Source organism: Megalops cyprinoides, chromosome 16 (genome assembly GCF_013368585.1).
Source record: "Megalops cyprinoides isolate fMegCyp1 chromosome 16, fMegCyp1.pri, whole genome shotgun sequence".
NCBI classification, from domain to species: Eukaryota; Metazoa; Chordata; class Actinopteri; order Elopiformes; family Megalopidae; genus Megalops; species Megalops cyprinoides.
The window spans coordinates 6,763,719-6,786,776 of record NC_050598.1 but is presented as its reverse complement, the minus strand read 5'-3'; the positions used below and the strand labels follow the sequence as shown (position 1 = coordinate 6,786,776).

The following is a 23,058-nucleotide window of genomic DNA, read 5'->3' as shown; positions in this document are numbered from 1 at the left end:
TCCACTGAACCGGGGTGGCGACGTTTAGACGTAAGTGGCCCTCCGAGTCCGCACACATTGCGCACTCTTCTCTTATTGGTGTCGTTACCCCTTGTGACACCTATAAACCAATCATGGTTGAGTTCGCGCTGCTTGCGAAGCCTGACGTGCAATGTACCGCCTGGCTCGACTATCGCAAGGTTGTGCATGCTGCCATCGTGTGGATCATTCAGTAGCACAAAATAGTCAAAAAAGAAAGAAAGAAAGGATTTCACCCAAAATTAATACAACGGGATATGTATAATGATGCGTTTAAGTAAAAGCACGATCGAAGTACTTTTCCGCAGGATTTATTATAAATACTTAATAGTTATCATTCAATACCTTCTTTCTTTTATAGTATACGTAATGTGGGATAAATTAGAAATTTGTAACACTGTAACACTCGCGTTTCATTCTTTTTATTATTTTAACTTCAGTTAGAAAATTGGTAATGTTTTCTGTATCACATTAACGCTATCTTTTAATGTTTATTATACCTTACCTTTTACCTTATTGATACCTTAGTTTTCAAACCTTTTTTTCTTAGACCTTAAAATTCGTTTTCATACTTGAATACTCTCTACATTTTTAATTCCAATTAGCCACCTACGTGCTTTGTACGTTTTTGAGGTCTAACATTAGTACATGCCCAAAGCCAAGCTTGCCAGCCCTCACTGTGAAATCATCATGAACATCGCTTCCACACAAGACCCAGTTGGAAAATGTGTTTGCCTCCTTTGGCATATAGGAGTTCAGCAACAGCCATGCAGGGTTAGGGTTGAACGTCATCGGGCTACGTTCTTCTATACATTTCCTTCTAGCGCAACCATATGGCGCCGTGGCTTAGTTGGTTAAAGCGCCTGTCTAGTAAACAGGAGATCCTGGGTTCGAATCCCAGCGGTGCCTTTTGATTGGATAGAATTTCAAATCTCCTATGCTCCAAATGTCTTGGGCGTACAGTACCAAGCTAACGTCATACATTAAGAAAAATGCCCCTTACGGTCGTTCATTTGCTCCTGTAAGCAGGATACTGTAAGATCTTAAATTTCAAAAGGACTGTAATATCTTAACCTGTTTTGCTCTAGAACAAGAGCAAACATTACAACTAATGCAAATATTTTAGAGATGATACATTCCACTCAAAGAGCTGTGAATAATTAAAGTTCAGCATCTGAATTATGTAGCCCTCACTGGTATCTAGTAGATGTATTCTTGTGTACTAACCCCCTCTGTGAATCGCCTAGAACAAAAGAAAAACTGTAAGAAACTCCAGGCTTCTTAACAGCAGTTATGTCCTATACTTTTATGCTATTTCCAGTGAATTCCCTTTGATGAACACTGCATTTAATCTTCTATTCCATTTCACTTGTTACAGATTAAACACTTAACCAACTATGTTAAATGAATGTGTACCTATGTGTAAGTGATTTAAGTGACTCATCAAAAACACACTGACACACAGAGTAAAATGCACAATGCACTTTTTATTTAGCTTAAGCACCTGCTTGCAGTTCATCCAAAATAAAAAAGACATGCATGAGGTTGAACTTTATGTCAGTATAATATTTTGTTGTATGAAATCCTCATACATACATTATGGAACTGGATCCTTTGTAAGACTAATTAGTCCATTAGTGCATGATCTTAAATACGTATTAAGTGACTCTTTTCACTCACTAGAATGTCCTCATTAATCAGGACAATGCAGCTGATTTGGAGCAGAAACATAAAGACAGGAGTGTGAAGCATACAGAAAGCCTGACAACAGAAGGCCAAATCAACTGACTTAAGTTTAATTTCTTAATGTTTGAGTTTCAAAGTACATATTAAAACAGGGGTTAAAAACCCTATTCCTATGGTTCCTGCACCTGCTCTTGTCACATGTACATTCACATTTTGTCATTTAGCAGACGCTAAAGCGACTTCCAATGTACAAGCACAATTGTAAGGCATCTGTGTACATATGCACTCCATGGTATGTGCATACAGAACAAAATAGTTTCAATGAAACAAAGCAAGGGGGTCTGGAAATCGAAAGTTCTGCTTCCAAGAGTCTACCATAGTTTCATGAAAAAACAGAAGACCACATATTATAGTTGAGTTTACATTACTAGGGGATCTTAGAGTGTGTTAATCTAACAAGGAGACGGTAGTAATGTGCACGGGTTATACATTTAGAAAGATCTTTGGCATGTAGTAAAATGCCATGATACTGTGGGTGGAAGGCTAGCCACATAGCAATGACTCGATGCTGGAACACAGTGGGAAAGTTATGAACTCCAGCGACCAGCATGTTTGGGTCTTGTGGGAGGCTAAGAGGCTGACTGTACAAGGCATTTGAAAATCAATAGGCTGGTTAGACAGTTAAGCAGCAGTTGTTTCATTCCTAGCACCATAGAACATAGCACCATTAAGAATGAGAAAGAGCCCTAGTTGAGGACAACTACTAAAAAATTATATAATTGGACAGCTTAGTACCAGGGACAAATGAACACTTAGTACAAAAGGGACAAAATTAGTCTTCTAAAAACCTCCTGAGGGATTATTTGCATTGCTTGCTTCGTTGAAGTTTCAGCAATTAGATCTTTAGCACCTAGAAAAGGAAGCTGCAGAAAGCCACTACATGAGGCTGATCCTTTGTCCATTGCTCTCTGTAGCTGTGAGTGGGGGCAGGAGTTCCTGCAGGTGGGCTGAACAGGTGTTCGCACAGACTGTGCTTTAGGGCAGGGGCTTCTGGATGGCCTGGCCCTGCTGCGTGTGCACCACCCAGTCCCTGTCGCCAAGCACGGTGTAGCGGTAGGTCTTGTAGTTGAGCATGTCGCGGGCGCGGAACACCTTGTTGGACTCGTATAGGTTGCTCCAGTAGGGCGGCAGTGGGGCGAAGCAGCCCAGGCGGGCCAGCTCGTCGTTGTAGGCCCACTGCTCCGAGTCCAGCTTCAGCACGTGGCGCGTGGCGATGCCCCGAGCGCGGCGTGCGGCAATGTCCTCCTCCACATCCCGCTCCATCTCCTCACGCGATGGCAGCGAGAATGAGCCATCCAGCACCGAGAGCACAAACTGGGTCTGAGAGAGAGAGAGAAGGAAGGAGGAGAGAGAGAGAGAGAGAGAGAGAGAGAAGGAGGGAGGAGAGAGAGAGGACAGAGGGAAAGGGAGAGAGAGGGAGAGAGAGGACAGAAGGAGAGGGAGGGGTGGAGAGAAAGAGACAAAAAGGACAGAGAGGAATGAGGGAGCAGAGAGAGAGAGAGAGAGAGAGTAATGATGAAGAATGAGATAGAGAGCCAAAGAGACAGAAATAAAGAGACAGAGAGAGACAGAAGGAGGGGACAGAGAGGAATGGGAGAACAGAGAGGGAGTTGGACAGATGGACAGACAGAGAGAGCAGAGAGAGAGGTGGTGGAGAAATGAGGGGAGTATTACTGTCTCCTATATACAGAAGGCCATGCAAGGCCTCAACCTTGTACTTCAACCACGAGTGCATGGCTCTCTTCCAAGTGCAGCGATAAGATGAACCCAGTGCAGGGCCACTTGGATCTACAGCATAGAGGCACGTCCTTCCCAGCGAAAGGTGCCGACGTTGCTGAGACGGTCCCGTTACGTTCTCAAAAACCAAGCCCCCGCCCCCATCACACATGTCCTGCCCTGGCAGCGCTCCCATCCCAGCGCCTCTGTGACGTGCGCCACAGGCCGGTTTGCGTTCCGCCTGAGCGATCAACCACCTGTTTCGATTCGCACTGCCATCACTTGCCCCGTCTCACCCCTCCCGCCGCCCGGACCGCCAGCGCTGGAAAAACACTGGCAGAGATTCACCCTGAAAGTGCACTTTGGAATAATCACGCTCGCACTGTAACTACTACAGATGACCCCCTCTTCCCACTGCCATACTGTAGCCTCTGAACTACTGATTGCGAGTTTGTTTGTTTTAAAGTACCAGTGATAAAATATTTTCCCAGTGGTACTTATCATTACAATTTCCTTTGCTTTTTTGGATGTCCATTTTGCTCCTCATAAATAAAGCTGCACTATGCATTGACATATATCTCACAAGTTAGGATATCAGTATTCATATTATTAAATGTTCTGAGAGTCACCCTGAATATGTCTGTTTGAAAAGTAAATAATAAATCACCTGCTTGGCAGATAGCCTTGCAGAACTACGCTTTGTCTATTGCTACGATATGTGTAACACTGTCTTTTTGTGTTGTTATACATGCTGTTGTACAATCATGTGTTTAATGTAGTGAGTATATCAGAACTGATGGTTTGTACTTCTATATGCTATTGTACAATCATGTGTTTACTATGGTGATTATCTTCGAGCTGATGGTGCTGTTATATGGAGAGGTGTTTAATGTAGTAAGAGTCGCTGGGCTGACACCTTGCAGTCCATCCCTCACCTGGCAGTGGAAGTGGGGGAAGGGGCAGATGGCCCTGCAGATTCCCACGATGAAGAGCGAAGGGTAGGCTGGAGGCATCAGGAACTTGTAGAGCGGGGATACCAGGTGGTCCTGAACCCGCAGCCCCAGCCTGGAGTCCAGGAACGGGAAGGTGAAGTTGTAGCCGGTGCAGAACAGGAAGACCTCAGGCTTAGCTTGCGCCCCGTCCTGGAACTGCAGGGTCCCGTCGTCCAGGACCTTCTGAACGGGACGGGCCTGCTGGACCCCCGGGGGGAGGGGGCAGGTCAGAGGGCGCAGGCCGTGGCTCAGGATGACCTGGAGGGGGGGGTTACAGGAGAGGAGCAGTGAGTGGGGCGCACGGAGAGAAGCAAGGGAATGCTGACAGACACGTATCCCGCAGGTGGCAGTAACAGGGACCTTTGCGTTGACAGCGGACAGCTCCATGGCGATGTCGAGGCCGGACAGCCCAGCTCCCAGCAGCACCACGGACTTCCCAGAGAAGGGTTCGGCGCTGCGGTAGTCATGGCTGTGCATCAGAGATCCTGTGCACAGATCATACGGCCACATGACCTACACTTACATACAGTACCCCACACACTGAGGTCTGTCCCAAACGCTAACCTCACACCTTTAGTTGTACCCCACACACTGAACTAGCCCACACACTTACCCCACACACTCACCCGTCACCACAACCCACAACTCACAACATGTTTGTGGCATTTCACAGATGAAATTTTGCAGTGATTCCTCAATTTAACAAACTTCAAAATAACTCCCAGACTGTTAAATCCTCCATTTTCTCTGCATTGCAGAGTTCATTTGGCCCTAGTATTGGGACTCATAAGTGAAATGTATCTTCCTGAACCACTGGCTAAAATGACTGTGTTAGATGACTGCCACTACATAGTGCTACCATCATAGACACTGAATGGCCAATGTCAGCATACAGTACAGTTTATTCAAGACATAGCAGCCTATCTCTTATGAGAAAGGACTTATGCTCTTTCATTATCATCTATCTACTACCTCCTTGCTGGCCAAACCAAGCCAAATCACTGCTGACCAAAAAGCACCACACACAGCTTCTTTGTAATATCACCATCCATACCCCTCTTCGCAAAACCTCTGGCTACCATACAGATAAGAATAGACGCTGCAAATCATATTATATTAGTTTATGAGTTAAAGGCCCCTTGTAAAATATAATCTTAGTACTTAATCTATAATTATTAACCCTCACAGAATCCGCTTTTCTTGGGAGCTGGGCTTAGGAGAAGTGCCATGAGGTTGACCTTTCAGACCTCTTTCCAGGAATGCGAGTCGCTTAAATGATTATCAGCACGTATTGATATGTTATAAATCTGCAGATCTCTTCTTAAGAGTGTTGAACTTTATAACTTCAGAGAAAGCTAATCTGGTGTCTCTCTTTCAGCAGAACAAATGTGATCACTACATCTTTATCTACACACCTGCCACACAGATGACTGCTAGCTATGGAGGCAATATCTCTAACCTGACATACCCCAAAAAGGAGTTCTTAGAAAAGTGGAGGAAGATATTTCAGAGATATCCTGGCTTAACCCAACAGCCAAACTCGTCAAACTGCTTCTGCAGTATTTACTTGCTTTTTCTTGCTGTTACTGCTTTTGTGTTGTTAGCTGTTTTTTGTGTGACTCTCCTCCCTACCACCTGCTTCCTCATTGGCCGTTCCTGCCATCAGATGTCCAATCGTTGTGGCTCACCATCCAACCTTAACAACCTGGGCTCATATGCTGTTTTTCATGATTTATCCAAAGTTGACTAGATGCTAGATAGCCTTACTGCTGTAGGATTTCAAAAGACAAAGTTTTCAAAAAAATTCTAAAATGTGTGTGATTAACATGCTCCTTTTGAGAAATATATGGTTAGAGAAAAGGACAACCTGTGGTTTACAGAGCTGAAAATGGAAATTATACACAAAAGGTACTTGTACTTGTGTGAGGAAATGTTGGAGTAACCCTATCACCTATTAACTGGAATGCTTTCAGGTGCTTCAGAAACCAAAGTGTTTCCAGTAAAGTCAAACCTGACATAAGTCTAAAAACTACCACTGAAAAACATGAATAATCCATCAAAAAATCCATCTTTTTTGTTTGCAAAAAAGAATTACTATAAATTAAAAGTTTCTCCAGGAAAATAATACCCAGAGCAGGTCACAGTCTGGGTTTTAGCACTAATCCCAATTATACTTCTGCAGCTCTAAAAAATTAAAAATATCCCGAACTCCCTAGAAAATCGACACCACTGTCCCCGTTTTTATTGATCTCTCCAAAGACTTTGATACTGCTGACCATAAATTTACTATCCAAAGGATAAAGGCACTGGGGTAAGTGACAAGGCCATGATATGGTTTCAACACTATTTGATGAACAGGACAGAGTGCATTACAGCAGAAGGCTACACATCAAACATGTTAGCCACAGTGGCTAGAGGGGTGTATTTCTGGGCCAAAGTCATTCCTAGGCTACATGAATGACACTGATCAAAATGTTAACTAATGCTAAAATCACCATGTATGCATATGACACTCTTGCCTATTTCTGTGTCATTGCTCTAGTCTGCCCCTTCAGGTTCATTGTTGTGATATAATATTTAATTCAGCATAATAGGAATGAATTAAAACATGTTCTAAATTTGGAGAAAATGAACATGATGGCATTCACCAGCTCAAAAACCAAAGTCTGGACTCATAAATAAATCGGTGCAAGGAACGGCTGACCGGTTGAATCTGTTCAATCCTATCTTGGCTCAGTGATAAACAAAATTTCAAAAACCATATTTAAAACCTGTTCAATAAACTGAAGATGAAGTTATGTATTTAAAAGAAAAATGTTTCTTCTTCAGCAATAATTTACATATGTTAAATATACTAATTAAGCTAAAAATATCTTTTCTAAAATACATTCTCAAAGTATTTTGTCTTTTATCAGTCAGTAGGCCTACTTGCTTATGGTGATACTATATACAAGCTTGTGAAGTGAAGTCACTACATAAAGCTCTTTATCCACTAAAAATGAAAGACCACTTTCACACTCCTGTCAAGTCCACAGAGAAGTTCACTAGGCAACTCTGTCTTCTGCAGACTCAAACATTGGTATATACTCATGTACAAAGCCATCAAGGGGAAACTGCCATTCAACCAAAGCTCTCTTTCACAAGAATGACAAGAAAAGCATACCCTTCAAACTGTGGTCTCAGTACAGATTACCTTTCCCAAGGGAAAAGGGCACTTTATTACCACAATGTGCAATTACATGATTTCATACCCCTGACCTTTTCAAAACCTTGATTAATGATTACATTGATGATGACGTGGTGACTGGATCTTTAAGGCTTACAGAGACACTATCAGGCTTCACACACAGTAGTTAGCATTTCAATTAGCTGCCACCGGCAAAGTTGTTGTATTATTTGTATGAGTAAAGAGTTACATCTTGCATCACCTGTTAAATTTTGGAAAAAGGCTGCAATCCTGGACAACGTCTCACTCTAAAAGGACAGTTAACCTGAGTAATGAACAATTACTATAATAAACTCAATCTTGATGTAATATTTTTGTGAATATTTTCCAGTATAGACTCCATATGACATCAGGACCATTATAGTATCCAATCAGGAAGCCCGTAACATCCCTTCCAAACCCCACTGAAGACCTCTGAGGGCAGTACTCCTTTCTGATTGGTTATCAAAAGGGAAGAACAACAGACAGGCCCACTGGAAAATGTCAGTGCCGTAAATATTGAAAGAGATGAACTAACCTGAAAATTTCTCCAGACCAGGTATATCTGGGATATAAGGGTCGTAAAAATGCCTGCGAATCAAACATACAAATACACAGACATCACATCCGGAGCTAATATTCAGATCAAACCCAGGTGACAAACATGCTCATGTCACATTTCCATGTGATCTGTTACTGTTACAATAAGATCTATGTTTATTAACCTCTGGAGCATCTACATTCTGTGCACTCCTGTCTTAACATAATTTCACCATATATTAGATTCAAAGTATTATTCATTGTAAATATTTAATGATGACTATTGAAACAGGCCAGGAAATTAGCCTGGATTTCTTTTATGGTAAGCTCCCTCTGTGCTCTTTTTCTGAACAGAGCATTTTACTCATTTCACAAAATAAAGCAAGAATATATACACACATCCCGCAGTCACAGGTGGCAGAGTCAAGAGCAGCGTATACAATGAAGACTAATATCACAGCTCTTTATGTACGGACCAGATAGTCAGCTGCATGCATTCCACATTTAAAATTCTGTTATTGTTGAAGTTACAAGTGTTCTGATTTGCTGGCTTGTCATAAAAAGTCTTGAAGTTGTGTGGCCCAGGGGCGTTTCTAGCTATTGAAAAGATCAGGGGCTAAGTCAAGTTTGCCTGGGGCTTGTTTTTTGAAGGGAGATCGGTATCGGTAGGTTGGAGAGGTTATATCTGCCTTTATAATACATAAATATTATCACACCTTTGCACGCTGCAAGTCAAGTTCCACTCTGTTACACAGTCTGTCTGTTGTTTTGCTGTAAACACGTCCTTTTTCAGGGCAAAAATATTCGGCAATAGGCTTAAAATATTCAGACCTAATGACGCCACTGGCGTGGCCTAAGTTAGAACATCCATAGGAGTTTGTAGGAATGCAGACAATGCCAGTATCTCCTTTTGCCAACTGGAACCTCCGACATGGAGGACAAAAGAAACGCAACAGCTGAGCATCTGGTCATAACAGAATATTTGTACAGTTGAAATTGCCTTTGGCACAACAAATTGCCATCCTTTGAAAGCACAACCATGTACAGGAGCCATTTATTTCACTGACCCATTGCACACCATGACGGCGTCGAAGCGCTCGGTGAAGGTCTTACTCCCGTCGACCCCGTTGCTGGTGGTGACGTCCCAGGCCATCCCCCGCCAGCCCTTCCTCACCTCTACCGGCCTCACTGAGTCCACCATTGTGCCAAACTCAAGGGAAGGGAGAGAGACATCTTGACTAAGCAAGCATTTGTGATGGGAAATGCCCAGTAGGGTAATGGGAGTACTTACATGCAGTATGTGAGAAAACAGAAAAGTAACAGTGAGGCTCCAGCTCTGATGAAACTGGGTGGGCACTACTGTCACAAAGGCTTTGATTAGTGAAACAACAGATGCATTTTCTCTGCAAACCCTTTAGCTTTTCACCTCACTGGTTAAATTGCCACAGTGCTACATCATAAGATGGGAAAACACATAGAGGATGAAGCTTGATATGATATCACCAAAACATCTGCAATGATTTATGATATGGCTATAATAATGGAGTTAGTAAGAACAATAATAACAAGCCCGTACCCCACAGGGGCTTGGAATGCTTCCATGAATTCAGGGTTTAATAATTGTTAAGGGACACAAGCTACACAGCTGCTAGTGTGTCGTGTCTCTCTCAATCTTGTCTGTCTCAGCTATATGAGTGTGCTGTGCATTTAATTAGATTAGCAAGCCTGTAAAAATCAAAGACCATTTACATCAGCATGAGTCACTGCAAATATGTGTGTAAAAGGTACTGCACAGGTATGAAGCACTCAGTGATGTCAATGATTAAAATTATCTCAATGTTACATTAGTAGACATTTTTTTAATCAGTTGTTTAATAAGAACCTTTTAACAAAAAGACACCAGTCTCACACTGGGGGTTGTGTGCAGCATACACATTAATTCTGTGTGGTATAGTTTTATGTTCCGCACAGTGTCATTTTTGTTATTACCTAACCGCTATGACAATGTGATTATGTAAGATAGTCCTTTAAGTATTATATTAGTGGCTTTTGTGCTTTTAACAAAATGTGCTACACTGTAAAGAGTACTTGAGCATTACCATGGTCACTGCACAGCAGGTGCCACTGCGAGTGGAGCTGCCGGTTAGAGCTGTACCTGGATGTGATCCCTCAGACGGAAGTGGTCACAGTACTTCTCCAGGTACTTCCGCACCTCCGTGTGATGGACGAACGAGGGAAGCTGCTCCTCGAAGGGGAAGTCGGGGAAGGACATCACTTCTTTAGGGATGTTTGTTCTGTTCCGCAGAGGGGTGCGAGGACCAAAGGGTTATTCACTGCCACTACAACTTCAGCACCTGCAATTTCCTAAATCTTTGTTAGCAATTGAGTTTCATGGGGGGTCTGTCCTCTGTCTGCTGCTTGTTGCAGTCCATGAAACAGTGCAAAGAGCACCCCCTGGCATTTTGCCACACTTCAGCTGGATCTACAGTAGTAGCTTAAGTCTATCTGAAACTATAGTATCAGGACAAGAAATGGGCATGTGGTGCCTCTCTGTAAATTAATGTATTATCATAGAAATTACCATCCTACTATACTTCCTGTATAAATTAAAATAAAATAAAAAACCTCAGGAGACCATATCATGTGACCTCTCTCTGTAGTTCTCCTGCACAAAGCAAGAGAGTAGGCAATCCGAGACTTGTGTTGGCGTATCAGGTTTCGGCTATCGGCGTTATGGTGCATCTGCGCGTCAGAGTGTGTCGAGGGAGCGGGGCCATCATTACCTGAGGTCCCGGTACATGCTGCTGTGGATGGGCAGCCCATTGTCGTACTTCCCCACCCTCTCCTCATAGACCCAGGTGCCGCCCACGTTCTTGGTGAGCTCGTAAACTATGGGAGGGGCGAAGGTGTCCCCGCGGGACAGGAGGTGGCGCGCGGTGCACAGGCCCGCCGCCCCGGCCCCCACCACCGCCACCCGCAGCTTTCCCAGTCCTGCCATCCTGCGGGGAGAGAGCAGGGACAGGGTGGCAGGGCCGCCTCTTCCACACAAGCGCTCCATCACACACCCAGACGTCTGCTCATGTCACATTTCTTGGGACACATGAACAATTTATTGATTTGCTCTGTGGTTTGAAAAAACCTGTCCTGAGCCAGTGACAGTTTTCGTGTCTCCTGGGGAGAAGAATGCTACCCTTGGAGACCCACACTCTAGTTGCTCATTGCAAGAGCAGCAGACCTCCCCCACCCCAACACACACACACTCACACACACTCACACACACTCACACACACTCACACATACTCACACATACTCACACATACTCACACATACTCACACATACTCACTCACACTCACTCACACTCACTCACACTCACACTCATACTCACACTCATACTCACACTCATACTCATACTCACACTCATACTCACACTCACACACTCACTCACACTCACTCACACTCACTCACACTCACTCACACTCACTCACACTCACTCACACACACACACACACACACACACAGACACACACACACACACACAGACACACACACAGACACTTCTTTGGATTTTCATGGGTTTGTGCCCCCACCATTATTCTCCACTGACAGCTGTCTCCCCCCAGCTGAAAAGCTTTGCTGTGAGTAATGTTTTTGACTGGCTTTCACAGGGGTGAGAGTGCTAAAACAACACTACCAATGATTTCCCCTCAGCAATGCCTCCCTCCTTTATCAGAATGAAAAATGCATTTTAGTTGATTTCTGGAGATTCTGCACAGGAGGAAGCTGAGACAAGTACATTTCAGTGGGTATGAACTTACTACTTTGTGTGAATCATCATAAACTAATCTTTTGATCTCTACACTGAAATAATTGGCAGCCTCATTTTCTCACCCCATACTCACTGAGACTTCCCTCTCTACATACATTTAATTCATTCACTTTTAGTTTCTTTTTCACAACATGATTTTTTGAAATTCTTTCTTTGATGGTTGGTCTAAAATTACTGCATGTAATGCACTGCTGAAAACCCAGCTGTACTCTTCCATTCTACAGGCCCAGAAAAGGATCAAGTACTCCCTACTACATTTTCAGCTTCACCTTCAAATAATTCTCCTTACACCAATATAAGTACATCAAGACTACTGCTCTCCATTACAGTGTTTCCTATCTGATCTTGGCTCGATCAATTTTTATTCATGTACATATAAAACAAAACTGAGGACTGATTATATCTTTATTTGTAAGGCACTATTTTCCAGTCTGCATTTTGCCTGGATCTAACCAACTGTGATTTTGGATCAGGTCACTATTTATAGTAAACTCTCCACTTCTGCCATCCCGCCCATCTAATCCCAAAAAGCGGTCACAGTATTACAAAATAAAGACTTTTGTACCACAATCAAAAGAAAATTTTAAGAATTCTTCACCATTACTCACGGATCTGCGGACGACCCCTGTACACTTTGGTACGCCATCAAAGACTGTGTTAAAGACGTCTGTTTCTTACTTAAAAAGGACAAGACTTTTAAATAGGAAAATTGAGGAACCTGAAACCAGGCTAGCCTTTCTGCATCATAAACAACAGACAGCCTGTTTGCCTCTGTTGCACATGATCTTGATAAAGTCTTCAGATACCACTCAGAAATAACCCTGAATTCTTAATACATATGGCCTTGCAGAACTAACATCTACCATCAACTTAGTCACCACAAGGCAATCCGTTAACTGACCATCAACAAATTAACACAGAATGTCAATCTTTTTATTCTTATTTTAACTCGGAAGTGTCCTTTAATGAGTCTTCTTCACCAACTTCAGATGAGGATACTGGTTTAGTTGCCACCTACTCCCTTGATGAGCTGAAAAAGCCCTTAAGAAAAAGGCAAATCCTCTAGATGGTATGGCACACCTTGTGAATTATATCTTAAATTCTGTGCTAGATTAGGTCCTTCCCTTCTTAGTATGTTTCTATTGACAACTGAACTTGGCTTGAAATTTATGTCATGAGCATCATGACATAAATTTGGCTATATTTTCTGTAATTTTGAAGAAGACCTCAGAAACTGCATAATCTACTAACCCACCTCCATCATAAACTCTAGTGCCCAACTATATGCAAAGGTTCTCCCTAATCTTACTGAAAACTGTGAAGCCCATTCATTACGACCAGACAAGCTTTATAAAACCTTATCTTGCATCTGACAATGTCCACAGCCTATTCTGCCACTGACACCGACAGTCCTCGTGCAGTTCTTTCACTCAGTGCTGAGAAGGTCTTTAAATGGCTGGAGTGGGACTATATCTTCTCAAGCATACAGGCTTTGGAGCAGGCTTTACTGATGTGATAAAGGTATTACACGCCAGCCCATCCACAGCAGTTCTTGCAGAATGCCTACGCTCCTCAGTTTGCCATCTCCAAAGGCATTTGACAGGGATGTCCTCTCTCACCTCTCCTGTTTGCTCTTTCCCTAGATCCTCTCACTCAGCAAATTTGGCAATCCACATCGATTGTTCTAGCAAGCTTTAACAATACCCGAAATAAAATATTGATGTTCTCCTGTTTGTCAATGATGTCTCAACATCAATCCCACATGTATTATCTACTCTTAAGTCTGATGCCGTTTCAGGCCACAAAAATCAACCAAACAAAATCTGCACTAATGCCCCTCAATTCAACAATGAGTAACACTATTTTGCCCTCACAAATAGTGAAAGACTTTAAGCACGCTGGCATTAACATTTACCCCTGCGTACACTCAATTTCATAATCAACTTTCAGAATCCAAGCAAGCAAATCCAAGCAAACAGAGGCCAACCTAAAAAAATGGTCACATCTCCCCAACTCTTTGTAGGCCAGATTCTCCATTATTAAAATGGACACTCTGCCAAGTATACAATTTCTTGCTGCTACGATTCTACTTCTCCCACCAGGCAAGCACTACAAAAATGTTCACTCTCCTCTCTCAAAATTCATTTGGACACCCCAGAGTGAAATTGGAAATTTTACAAGAAATCAGATGCAAGAAATCATCTGTGGGGTTATCTTTATAAAATCTGATATATTTTTGTTCATTTGTTTTACAACGAGTTATAACATGGAAAAATCCTAATGTTTCCTGTTTCCTGGCAACAAAGTGAAGAAAATCTGACATGTTCACATAGGCTCCAGAATGTAACCCCTTTGGCTGATACCCTGCCACAGGCTTAACTGCATTTTGGCTGACATCTTTGAGAGACACGACCTCCATGTGTCCCATGGTTGGAAATCCCAGTGTGATCTGCCGAGTTCGTCATTCTACATCTATTTCCATTTACATTCAGCAATAAGGGCTTATGGGAGTCCCAGGGGAAAACAGCTCCCCAAACACACACTGCCCACCATGCTGGACAAAAGAAACAGGAACAAAGGGTTTGGTGTCAGCACTTTACTCCTTTCTCCTTAGAGCCTACTATTCACCCCTTGCAATTCAAACTATTTGGAATTTGTATATGAACGATGACAAAACAATGATAAATATTCCTAGAACATGGACACAAAACTGTGTGTAAATTATCTGCGTGTAAATAATCTGTGTAATTTACAAGGCGTCTTGCCTCTGGAAATCATTGCCAAAGTCAATAAAGGGCAAGGACTAGAAAATATGCTTAAATGCATGACCTGGCATTTGACCTGGAGTCCTTCGAAAAGCAAAATCTTTAACTTAGATTATGTTGCTGCACAGACACCTACTGCTAGTGGAAGAACGGGCAAAGTAACCCAACCAATATTAATACTGTATTCAAGAGATGACGGGATTACACGGAAAAACAAAACAGGTTATGGGTGTGCGTGCGCCCCTGCGGCAAACCCATTCCAAGTTCAATTGAGATGCTTCGTCAGAAACAATGGTTAGGACCGACTCTTGAGATGTATTATGGCAATTATACGTTCAATGTGCCTTTTCAAATCGATTAATATGGCAAACATCCAGGGGTTTAATCTTAAAATCGAATCTGTTCTTGTAAAAAAACGAGAGGCATTAAAGGTAAGACAAAAAAACTCAAACCCTTTTAAAACTAAGCAATACTGCCCTCAGTGCAATATTGGCCGTGGTCATAACGGGACAGCGTCCAAAGAGAGACCGTATCTCATGTCACTGTGGGTCTCGGGTCATCGGATGTCGCTGGGATACCGTTTTGGTACAACAAAAAAGAATGTTAGATTTAGAACACACTCATTTTGGTGGCTACTTCAAGATTTTTTAATAAAATTAATAGAGTTAACTTAACATGGCTCACTGACACAGTGTTCTGAGTTAGTGAATTGCTAGTGAATAAAGGAAGACCAGACACACAAGCATGTTTCTTGGCTTCCCTGTTTAAACCCACTATTTGCTGCCGTCGTCTATATATAGCACATTACTGTACTTCTGTTGATAGCCAGCAATTTATCTTGTACTTACTGTAATTCGTTTCAGAATCGGCGCCTGCTTTGTTACTGCGCGATGGACCGCTTACAGACAAACCGGCTTACTCCGTTCGATGTATAGAAGTAACCTACGTCTTATTATAGTCAGTAAAGTCGCTGATGATTGGCTGGACTCCAAAGGAGAAGCAAAAGCCTCCTCCCAATCTCATGCTCGGTTGTTATTAACTGTTTACTGTGCTGCCGGAGCCTCGTTTGGCCGAAATGTGACTAGCTCTGTGAATCCTCGACTCACTGTGTTAATCTATGTTAACACGAACATATACTAGACATGCTAGCTTCGAATTAGTAAATCTCAACGAGAGTGTTGATGGAAAGAGGACCACAAAATTGCATGCAACGCAATATATTTTGTCTAAATATTTTGACATAGACCTACACAAAATTCACTGTGCTCAATTGTTAACACATGTTCTCTTTTGGCCAAATGTCAGAAACGGGCGATTTCTTCGGGAGGGGGTATATATTGTTGTAATACAAGTACCGACTGTGCTTTTCCTCACGCGTCTTAAATGTCATAATCCTCGTAATTGACTGAGGTTTGGCAAGTAAACTCCTCATTGGATTTACTGGATGTTGACAAGAATTTTCAATGGACTTTGACCACAGGCATGGAATGCGGTTTCTTTTCGTCTAAACAGTAATGAAAAGTTACATAAAGCAAACGGACGTATGCATCCAGCTGCACTCTGTCTTATATAAATCCCTCTCCCAAGTCCACATTTTACACTGCGGCAGAAAACAAATTACACTGGTCGTATACAGTAACGTGACAACCGAAATGTGAGTTTTTTTTTCTTAACGTTTCATATTCATCATTTGTTAACAGGCACCTGCAGAAGAAAAATATGTGACTGTCATTCTAGCAACATTCTAGGATGTCAGACCGTCATTTTAGGAATCCCAAATATTGTTTCCTAATCGGACTGTTCCAACGAGATTCGTTAGGAGAAAAAGACAGGTGTCCTTTAGGATATCTCCTATTTTCCTCTTTTTATTATACACCCCACTTGTGTGACAGCTGATGAGCTCATGTTAAATATTGCAGGCAAGTACTATCAGTCCTGGGCAGGGGGTGTGCCTACACAGCAAAATCAAAAGTGTTAGATTTTCAGTGTTAGAGTTGACAGTAAAAATATAGAGTCATTTCAACTCTTATTTAGTGTAATTAAACTACAAGGTAGTAACAGCACAGTCTGTTGCCAAATTATTATTGGGCAATGAATTATGTGCATTGCAACTGCAAAATAAAAAACCATGAAGACTTGTTATGAAGACGATTCTGTCAAATGTAGTGGCAATGTAGTAACTATCCCACCTTGCCCCCACCTCCTTTCTATTCTCTCTCTTTCTCCACTCTCTCTTTTCATGTTTCGTATAATATGGTGACGAAGCAAAATATAGTTAGACGGAAAAAATATTGTGTGTGTCGATATGATGTCACATAAAACCGAGACTGACACACAAGCTGTGTACAAGCTATTGGATCTTCTCACATTTCCATCTTTGAAAAAGGTTGCCCAGGCTGCACTAAAAATACCAGTGACCAGCATTTGTGAGCACTGTTTCAGCGCTCTGAGGCACCTCTGCACAAGGGTACCATGTCACATCTGAAGAACTTAACTGTCTTCTCAATTTAAAAAGTAAGTTTGAAAACGTAGATGCTACCCCTTGTCCAAGCCCCACCTAGACCTAGAAAATGAGGTAAGACAGTTTCTTGTGGTAGTATTTTGCTTAGGAACATGGTGGAAATGCAAATGGATTTTTATGCACTACAGTATAACATGTTTGTGTACATTTTTGTGTGACAAGGAAGCAGGGTATAAAGAACACAGTCACGTTTAGCAATTCCTTCGATGTTCGATGATAAGGAGAAAACTCAAACGTCCTGCAGTACTTTTTCTATTCCTTTCATGTGGTCAAAAATGCTTTATAATAATATAATATAATAATAATTCTCATAATAAATAAGATGATATGACTATTATGTTATGGTATCTGTATTTTTTACATTTAACATTGTAAATGTTTAAAATAGAGTGCATCCTGGGCTGAGCTCCAGGTGTCTGCAATGTCTAGACATGCCCCTGGTCCTGGGGTTACTTGTTGCTTGTGCTCCATCAGTTTGTACTAATACCAACTTTATAATACCCTAAAAATGCAAGTCTCTAAAGAAGACACTGAAGAAAAACCTTTATTTGACATTGAATATGGCGACATGCTAATCCCTAACGGTATATCATATCAACAGAGCTGACACTTTCATTTTTTTTCAGTTAGATTAAATTGTCACTTAGCAGAAGTTCTTATTTAGAGATGGAGATGGAGATGGAATGCAGGTGGGCAGGCAGGCAAGTGGAGGTGATCAGGAAATCAGGTGGGTGGGGACAGGACGGAGAGCAGGGCAGGGCAGGAACACATGGGATCTGTAAACAAAAGCACATGGACGACACTGACAGACAGGGAGAAACACAAAACCAACAGCTAGGGGGCCGAAGTACTGACACAAACATAATGTTGAGGTCACAGGTCTGTGCCTAGATCAATATGTGAGCGCAATGCAAAATACAGGACAAAGGGACTTGACCATTTCAAATACAGTTCTAACACATGCCCTGAAGTAAACCTCCATATATGATTGCATAAATTCCTGAAATACACTTCCACATATGTAATTGACCATAGGAGGGATGAAAGCTCATGCTTGGGTAGAGTGCTGAAGTGTAGCCTGAAGAGCTGAGGAACTCGTTCCACCACACAGGGACCAAGACAGTCAGTGGACATGACCAGTATGTGAGGTTATGAGTTGGGGGGGACAGTCAGGTACCCCAAAGAGGCTGAGTGCAGTGACCTGACCAGTGTGTAGGGCCGGACGAGGAACTGAAGATAAGACAGAGCCATTCCAAACACCACTCAGTAGGCTAACACCAGTGTTTTGAAGTGGATGCTAGCCTGGAGATCAGGGAGGGTGAGGCATGAGAGAATCTGAATGCATGCAAATTAGTCACCATCTTTTTTCAATACATGTCTTCCTAAAGTGTAATTAAAAATATTAATAACATCAAAGTATTAATAGGATTAGAAGGGACTCCAAACGCAAGGCTATCTGCAGAATGCAGAAGGAAAGTATTTTGTGGGACCACACTATCCAGGCTGGTTTCCAGTATTAAAGTCACAATGGCCTATTTCCATTTTTTCACAGTCTCTTCTGGCGCTGTGTACGAGCGTTAAGTTTTGGGGCTGTAATTGTAACGAGCCCTAAAATCTCCGCTTCGCTGCGAGTAGGGTTCGAACCTACGCGGGGAAACCCCATTGGATTTCAAGTCCAACGCCTTAACCACTCGGCCATCGCAGCTTGCAACAGAAAGCGCTACTGGTATTACCTTGAGTAATAATAAGGGGGCGTGGTATCAATGTTGTTGACAATGTATGGAATGATCATGGTGTTTTAACCAGGTTGAACATTTTCGACCGCCGGTATTACGTAATTCATAAACCGATTCATCGTAGTTGTATCTATTTTAAAATCTACCAGTACCAGGATATGTAATTAACCCATTACCAGGCTTTTCACACTGCACTTAGCCCAGGGCTAAGAATATGCAGTGTGAAAAGCCTATACGCTAGTTAGCAACTTGGACTGGAAACGTTTGCGCTACTTACCTCATCTAGCTAACTAGCTAGCTGTCCTACCAGCTCAAATTATGGTATTGCCACAGTGCTCTTCAAAAGCGATCTTCTAGGTAATCATGCTCTAAGTGGGCTAGCGTTAGCTGCGGTCGCTAGTTACGATGGTTAATTAGGCTAGTTACGTCGCCGAGCAAGTTACCACAGTTTTTGGCAACTAGCAAACTGGGTATTAGCGATAAATATTGTTTAATGCTGCTTATTTCCTACCAAGCTGGATATAATACCATGACTTCTGGAATCTGAACGGCTTTGATGCAAAAAGTAGGCAAACTAACTTCCGAAATACTTAAGGAAGTCAACAAAGCAGCTACATAGACCCACAGTTCTGTAGTGTGAGTATCACGTGGGGATGTAGCTCAGTGGTAGAGCGCATGCTTCGCATGTATGAGGCCCCGGGTTCAATCCCCGGCATCTCCATATTTTGTGACAATGTATAAGGATTTCTACACTTAAAAGTAGCTGCTGTCCACAAACGTTGTTACCTGCAACTATATAGGAAAGGATAGTCTTCCAAACTCGTGCTAATCAAGAAATCACTTTCCAGCAGACAAAATTCAAAAATGTATATTAGCAAAGTTTCAGAAAAAATGAGAAATATACATAAAACTTTAGATCAGAGCTGCCCACCTCTGAAATGGGATGTTCCACTCTGTTTTGTGTTTTTCTTCACAAGGGTGTTAATCTATTTATCTTTTCCTATCATCTACAATCATGGTGCTCGCTAGCATTTTCTGTCTGAAATCCTTCTGTCTTAATTCTCTTTATGTTTCTGCCACAGATAGGTATATATGCTGTGAAGACGAAAGAATCTTTCTGCATAGTGACAGTGTTATTGGGGGAGCCAAACAGCTTCGTATTACTGGAATGGCGCGGGGCGGGTAAATCCATACCGTTGTAATAAATAAGACAGCAGATGGCGATATGAACTGTGGAATCGGTCATATTGTAATCGAGCTAGTGAGTTTAACCATTTTCAGTGTTTAAATCACAATGACGTTATTGTAAGTTCTTTGTCAGCATGCCACGGTAATTCCAGTGTACATGGAACTTGTATTATTTATTATTGAGTAAATTATTGGGTAAATTTCAGCAGCTTTTATGCTGTACACAGGCCGAGATACAACCTAAACATACTGAATTTTAGCAACACATCTTACATTTTGTCTTACAGAACTGCTTGAGCTCATTTTAATGTCGACAAACACATAATGTAAGAAAATATAAAAATGAAAGAAAAAGGCTTTTTTTTCAGTTCTTCACTGAAAGTTAAGCACAAATTGCATTACATTCAGATTGATTCTGGGTCTTGAAATTTGTGTTGGACTTTGAGATGAATTCAGTCCTACCACGCTGTGATGGTTCATATCTTCTTTATTCTGCTCTAACACGCTGTACGGAACAAATTTGAGATTCAGAACTTACCATCAGATTTCAGTTCCAGTCAAGCTTGTATTTTTGTTTGATTTGTGGTTAGGTTGATATTAGTGTTTGTGCCAACATCTAAATTAATGGTGTAATTAGTTAGACTCAACAAGGAATCCAAAACCAACATGATTTGCACATGTCAAAACATTGAGCAAGATTCAGCATGGCCTAAGAATGCCCCTTGGCAAGTGACGCAATGTCAGAAACGTTTCTTGGGGGCAACAGTGAGCCATTATGTAAATTTAAGGTTTGCTCAATTCCTGCATACAAAAATGAAATATCCGCCTATAGAACATGAACATTCCACCTGAGCTCGTAGACAAGGAAATTCCATGTGAGTTTGTTGTGTAATTATTTCCCAAAAATATTATTCATAATTTCACATGAACGGATTTTGCTTTTGGTTTCCTAATGAAGCATTTTCATTTATGTATTCATTATTCATGTATTCATAAAGATTAAAAATTAAAATTGTGTGCATATAGCAATTAACATAAACATAAATAATTTCTCTGTGTGGTTAAAATCCTTCCACTACATTACTACATTACTCCACTCCCTACCATACATTACAGCTTAATTCATTGTAGCTGCAAATATTGCTGAATATTTCTCAGTAATCAGTAGTAATAGTTATACCTTAAGTTATACTTTTCAAATGGATGAAGTTGACAGAACAGTCAATGACAGACCGACAATGCAATATAAATTCAACTATATACAAACTTGAAGCATAGTATGTCACACTGGGGTTTTCAACTGAGCCAAAAGACCCAGGTCCTTATGCAGCGCATGTTGATATGCAGCCCACAAACAAAGTCATATCAAATCCACTGCTGATGATGTCATACAAGCACTCACTGGTGCTAGATACTTCTCAGTACTAGGTTTGGTCTGTTTATATCATCAAAGAATTGGAGGCAGTATCCTGGTAATCATTATTTCTCAACCCGCATAGGACTTCAGAGCAACAGAGACAGGCATGGGAATTCCTCCACAGCTGGGGTATCCCAGAATTCTCTGCAATAGGCCCTGAATGGGTATGAGCGTGATGAGGGGCTAAGAGCTACACCATACAAAACATAATGTATTGAGATGTCATTTTAGAGAATATATTATTTAGCTCAATCAATATATTGAAAATATGTAAATTATTGGTATATTATATGGTCTATTGCAATATATTTCTGCCTTCCTCTAAATATTTTAAATGTATTTGCAACACATTGTGAAAAACAAATTTCTCAGTACATTACATTTAATTTTTTTATGGGATATTTCAAAGACTGGCAAAAAAAAAAACTTTGACACTGGATGAAGCAAAATGCGCTACAGACTACAGAAAAACAAACATTTGATTTCAGTGGCTGCTCATTTTCAGGTGGAGGTCTGCAGTCCCCAGACCCACAGAAAGTGCTGATGCTCTAGTGCACTGGTGAAGTCTGCTGGGATGGAAACCTGCGTTGTGAAGGCCTTCACCTCATTCACATAACCATCACTGGGGGTAAAGAAAAAGAGATCCAAGTAGGAATGGACACATGGGAACAGCAGTTTACCCTCAACAACATTAAAACATCATGCTACAGGTGATGTGTCATGACACTCTTTGGTTGAGATAACATGGCTGGCTGATGGTTGACACTAGCCTGGTTTTATTTGGAGTGGCCCCAGCCAGCCATTATAGAATAGAAGTATATGCAAACAGCAAGAAACTCCGGTTGTTGTGGGGCGTTCTGAACAGTCCTATGTATACATTCTGTAATTGAACCCAAACCGCTTGAGAGAATTTTATGCAATGCTGTCTTGTCTCTATGAGACACCTTTTCTCCCGTCATGTGAATGTTCAGAGCACACACAGGAGTGTGTTGATTTTCTCAAAGCTTTGACCTTGCAGGAGGTTCAAAGGGCAGTCACAGTGGGCCCCACCCTCTGCAGAGTCACAGTGCTGATTAAAACAGGCCGTTGGAGTGCCCTGCCAACAGCACAGACAGCGGCAACTGGCATTGGCACGCCTGAGGTCAAAGAGCAACAGAACAGTCATGGAGCAGGGTGGCACGGAGTTGCTTTCAGCAAGAGTTGTTGAGTCAGAATCTCTCCTGGGACAAAGCTGTGTCTCTGGCACATGACAAGGGCCACTGGGGTGTGGTGATCACCAAGTGGCTCATTTGTGAGAAGGTGCATTAACCCTTTGAATGATAGGAAGGTGGAAACCATGGCGACCAGCCTTATTGCATGGGAAGGCGAGGTAATAGAAAATGAAAGG

At 41.9% G+C, this 23,058-nt stretch overlaps 1 protein-coding gene and 3 non-coding genes across 4 annotated transcripts; 2 read left to right on the top strand and 2 right to left on the bottom strand.

Annotated features, from left to right (window-relative positions):
* Positions 1-853: 853 nt before the first annotated feature.
* trnat-agu lies at positions 854-927 on the top strand. Its single transcript has one exon. It is a non-coding gene; the product is annotated as a tRNA-Thr (tRNA).
* A 600-nt stretch (positions 928-1,527) lies between these two features.
* zgc:77439 (uncharacterized protein LOC378987 homolog) lies at positions 1,528-15,706 on the bottom strand. The gene is made up of 8 exons (XM_036548613.1): positions 15,658-15,706; positions 11,001-11,216; positions 10,373-10,511; positions 9,285-9,427; positions 8,216-8,268; positions 4,833-4,957; positions 4,416-4,730; positions 1,528-3,084 (listed from the first exon to the last, which is right to left on the bottom strand). The coding sequence occupies exons 2-8, from the start codon at positions 11,213-11,215 to the stop codon at positions 2,740-2,742; spliced, it is 1,335 nt and encodes a 444-aa protein (XP_036404506.1). The 5' UTR covers position 11,216; positions 15,658-15,706; the 3' UTR covers positions 1,528-2,739.
* Positions 15,707-18,953: 3,247 nt separating this feature from the next.
* On the bottom strand, positions 18,954-19,035 carry trnas-uga. The gene has a single exon. It is a non-coding gene; the product is annotated as a tRNA-Ser (tRNA).
* A 680-nt stretch (positions 19,036-19,715) lies between these two features.
* trnaa-cgc lies at positions 19,716-19,787 on the top strand. The gene has a single exon. It is a non-coding gene; the product is annotated as a tRNA-Ala (tRNA).
* The last annotated feature ends 3,271 nt before the right edge of the window (positions 19,788-23,058 follow it).

Bases quoted from the DNA above. Each gene is read 5' to 3' on its own strand.
- zgc:77439 (XM_036548613.1), bottom strand. From the start codon at position 11,215: ATGGCAGGACTGGGAAAGCTGCGGGTGGCGGTGGTGGGGGCCGGGGCG. The intron at 9,428-10,372 runs GTACAGCTCTAA...CCTTCCCTTGAG, and splicing joins GTCTGAGGGATCACATCCAG to TTTGGCACAATGGTGGACTC. The intron at 4,958-8,215 runs GTTAGTTCATCT...ATCTGTGCACAG, and splicing joins TGGTCTGGAGAAATTTTCAG to GATCTCTGATGCACAGCCAT.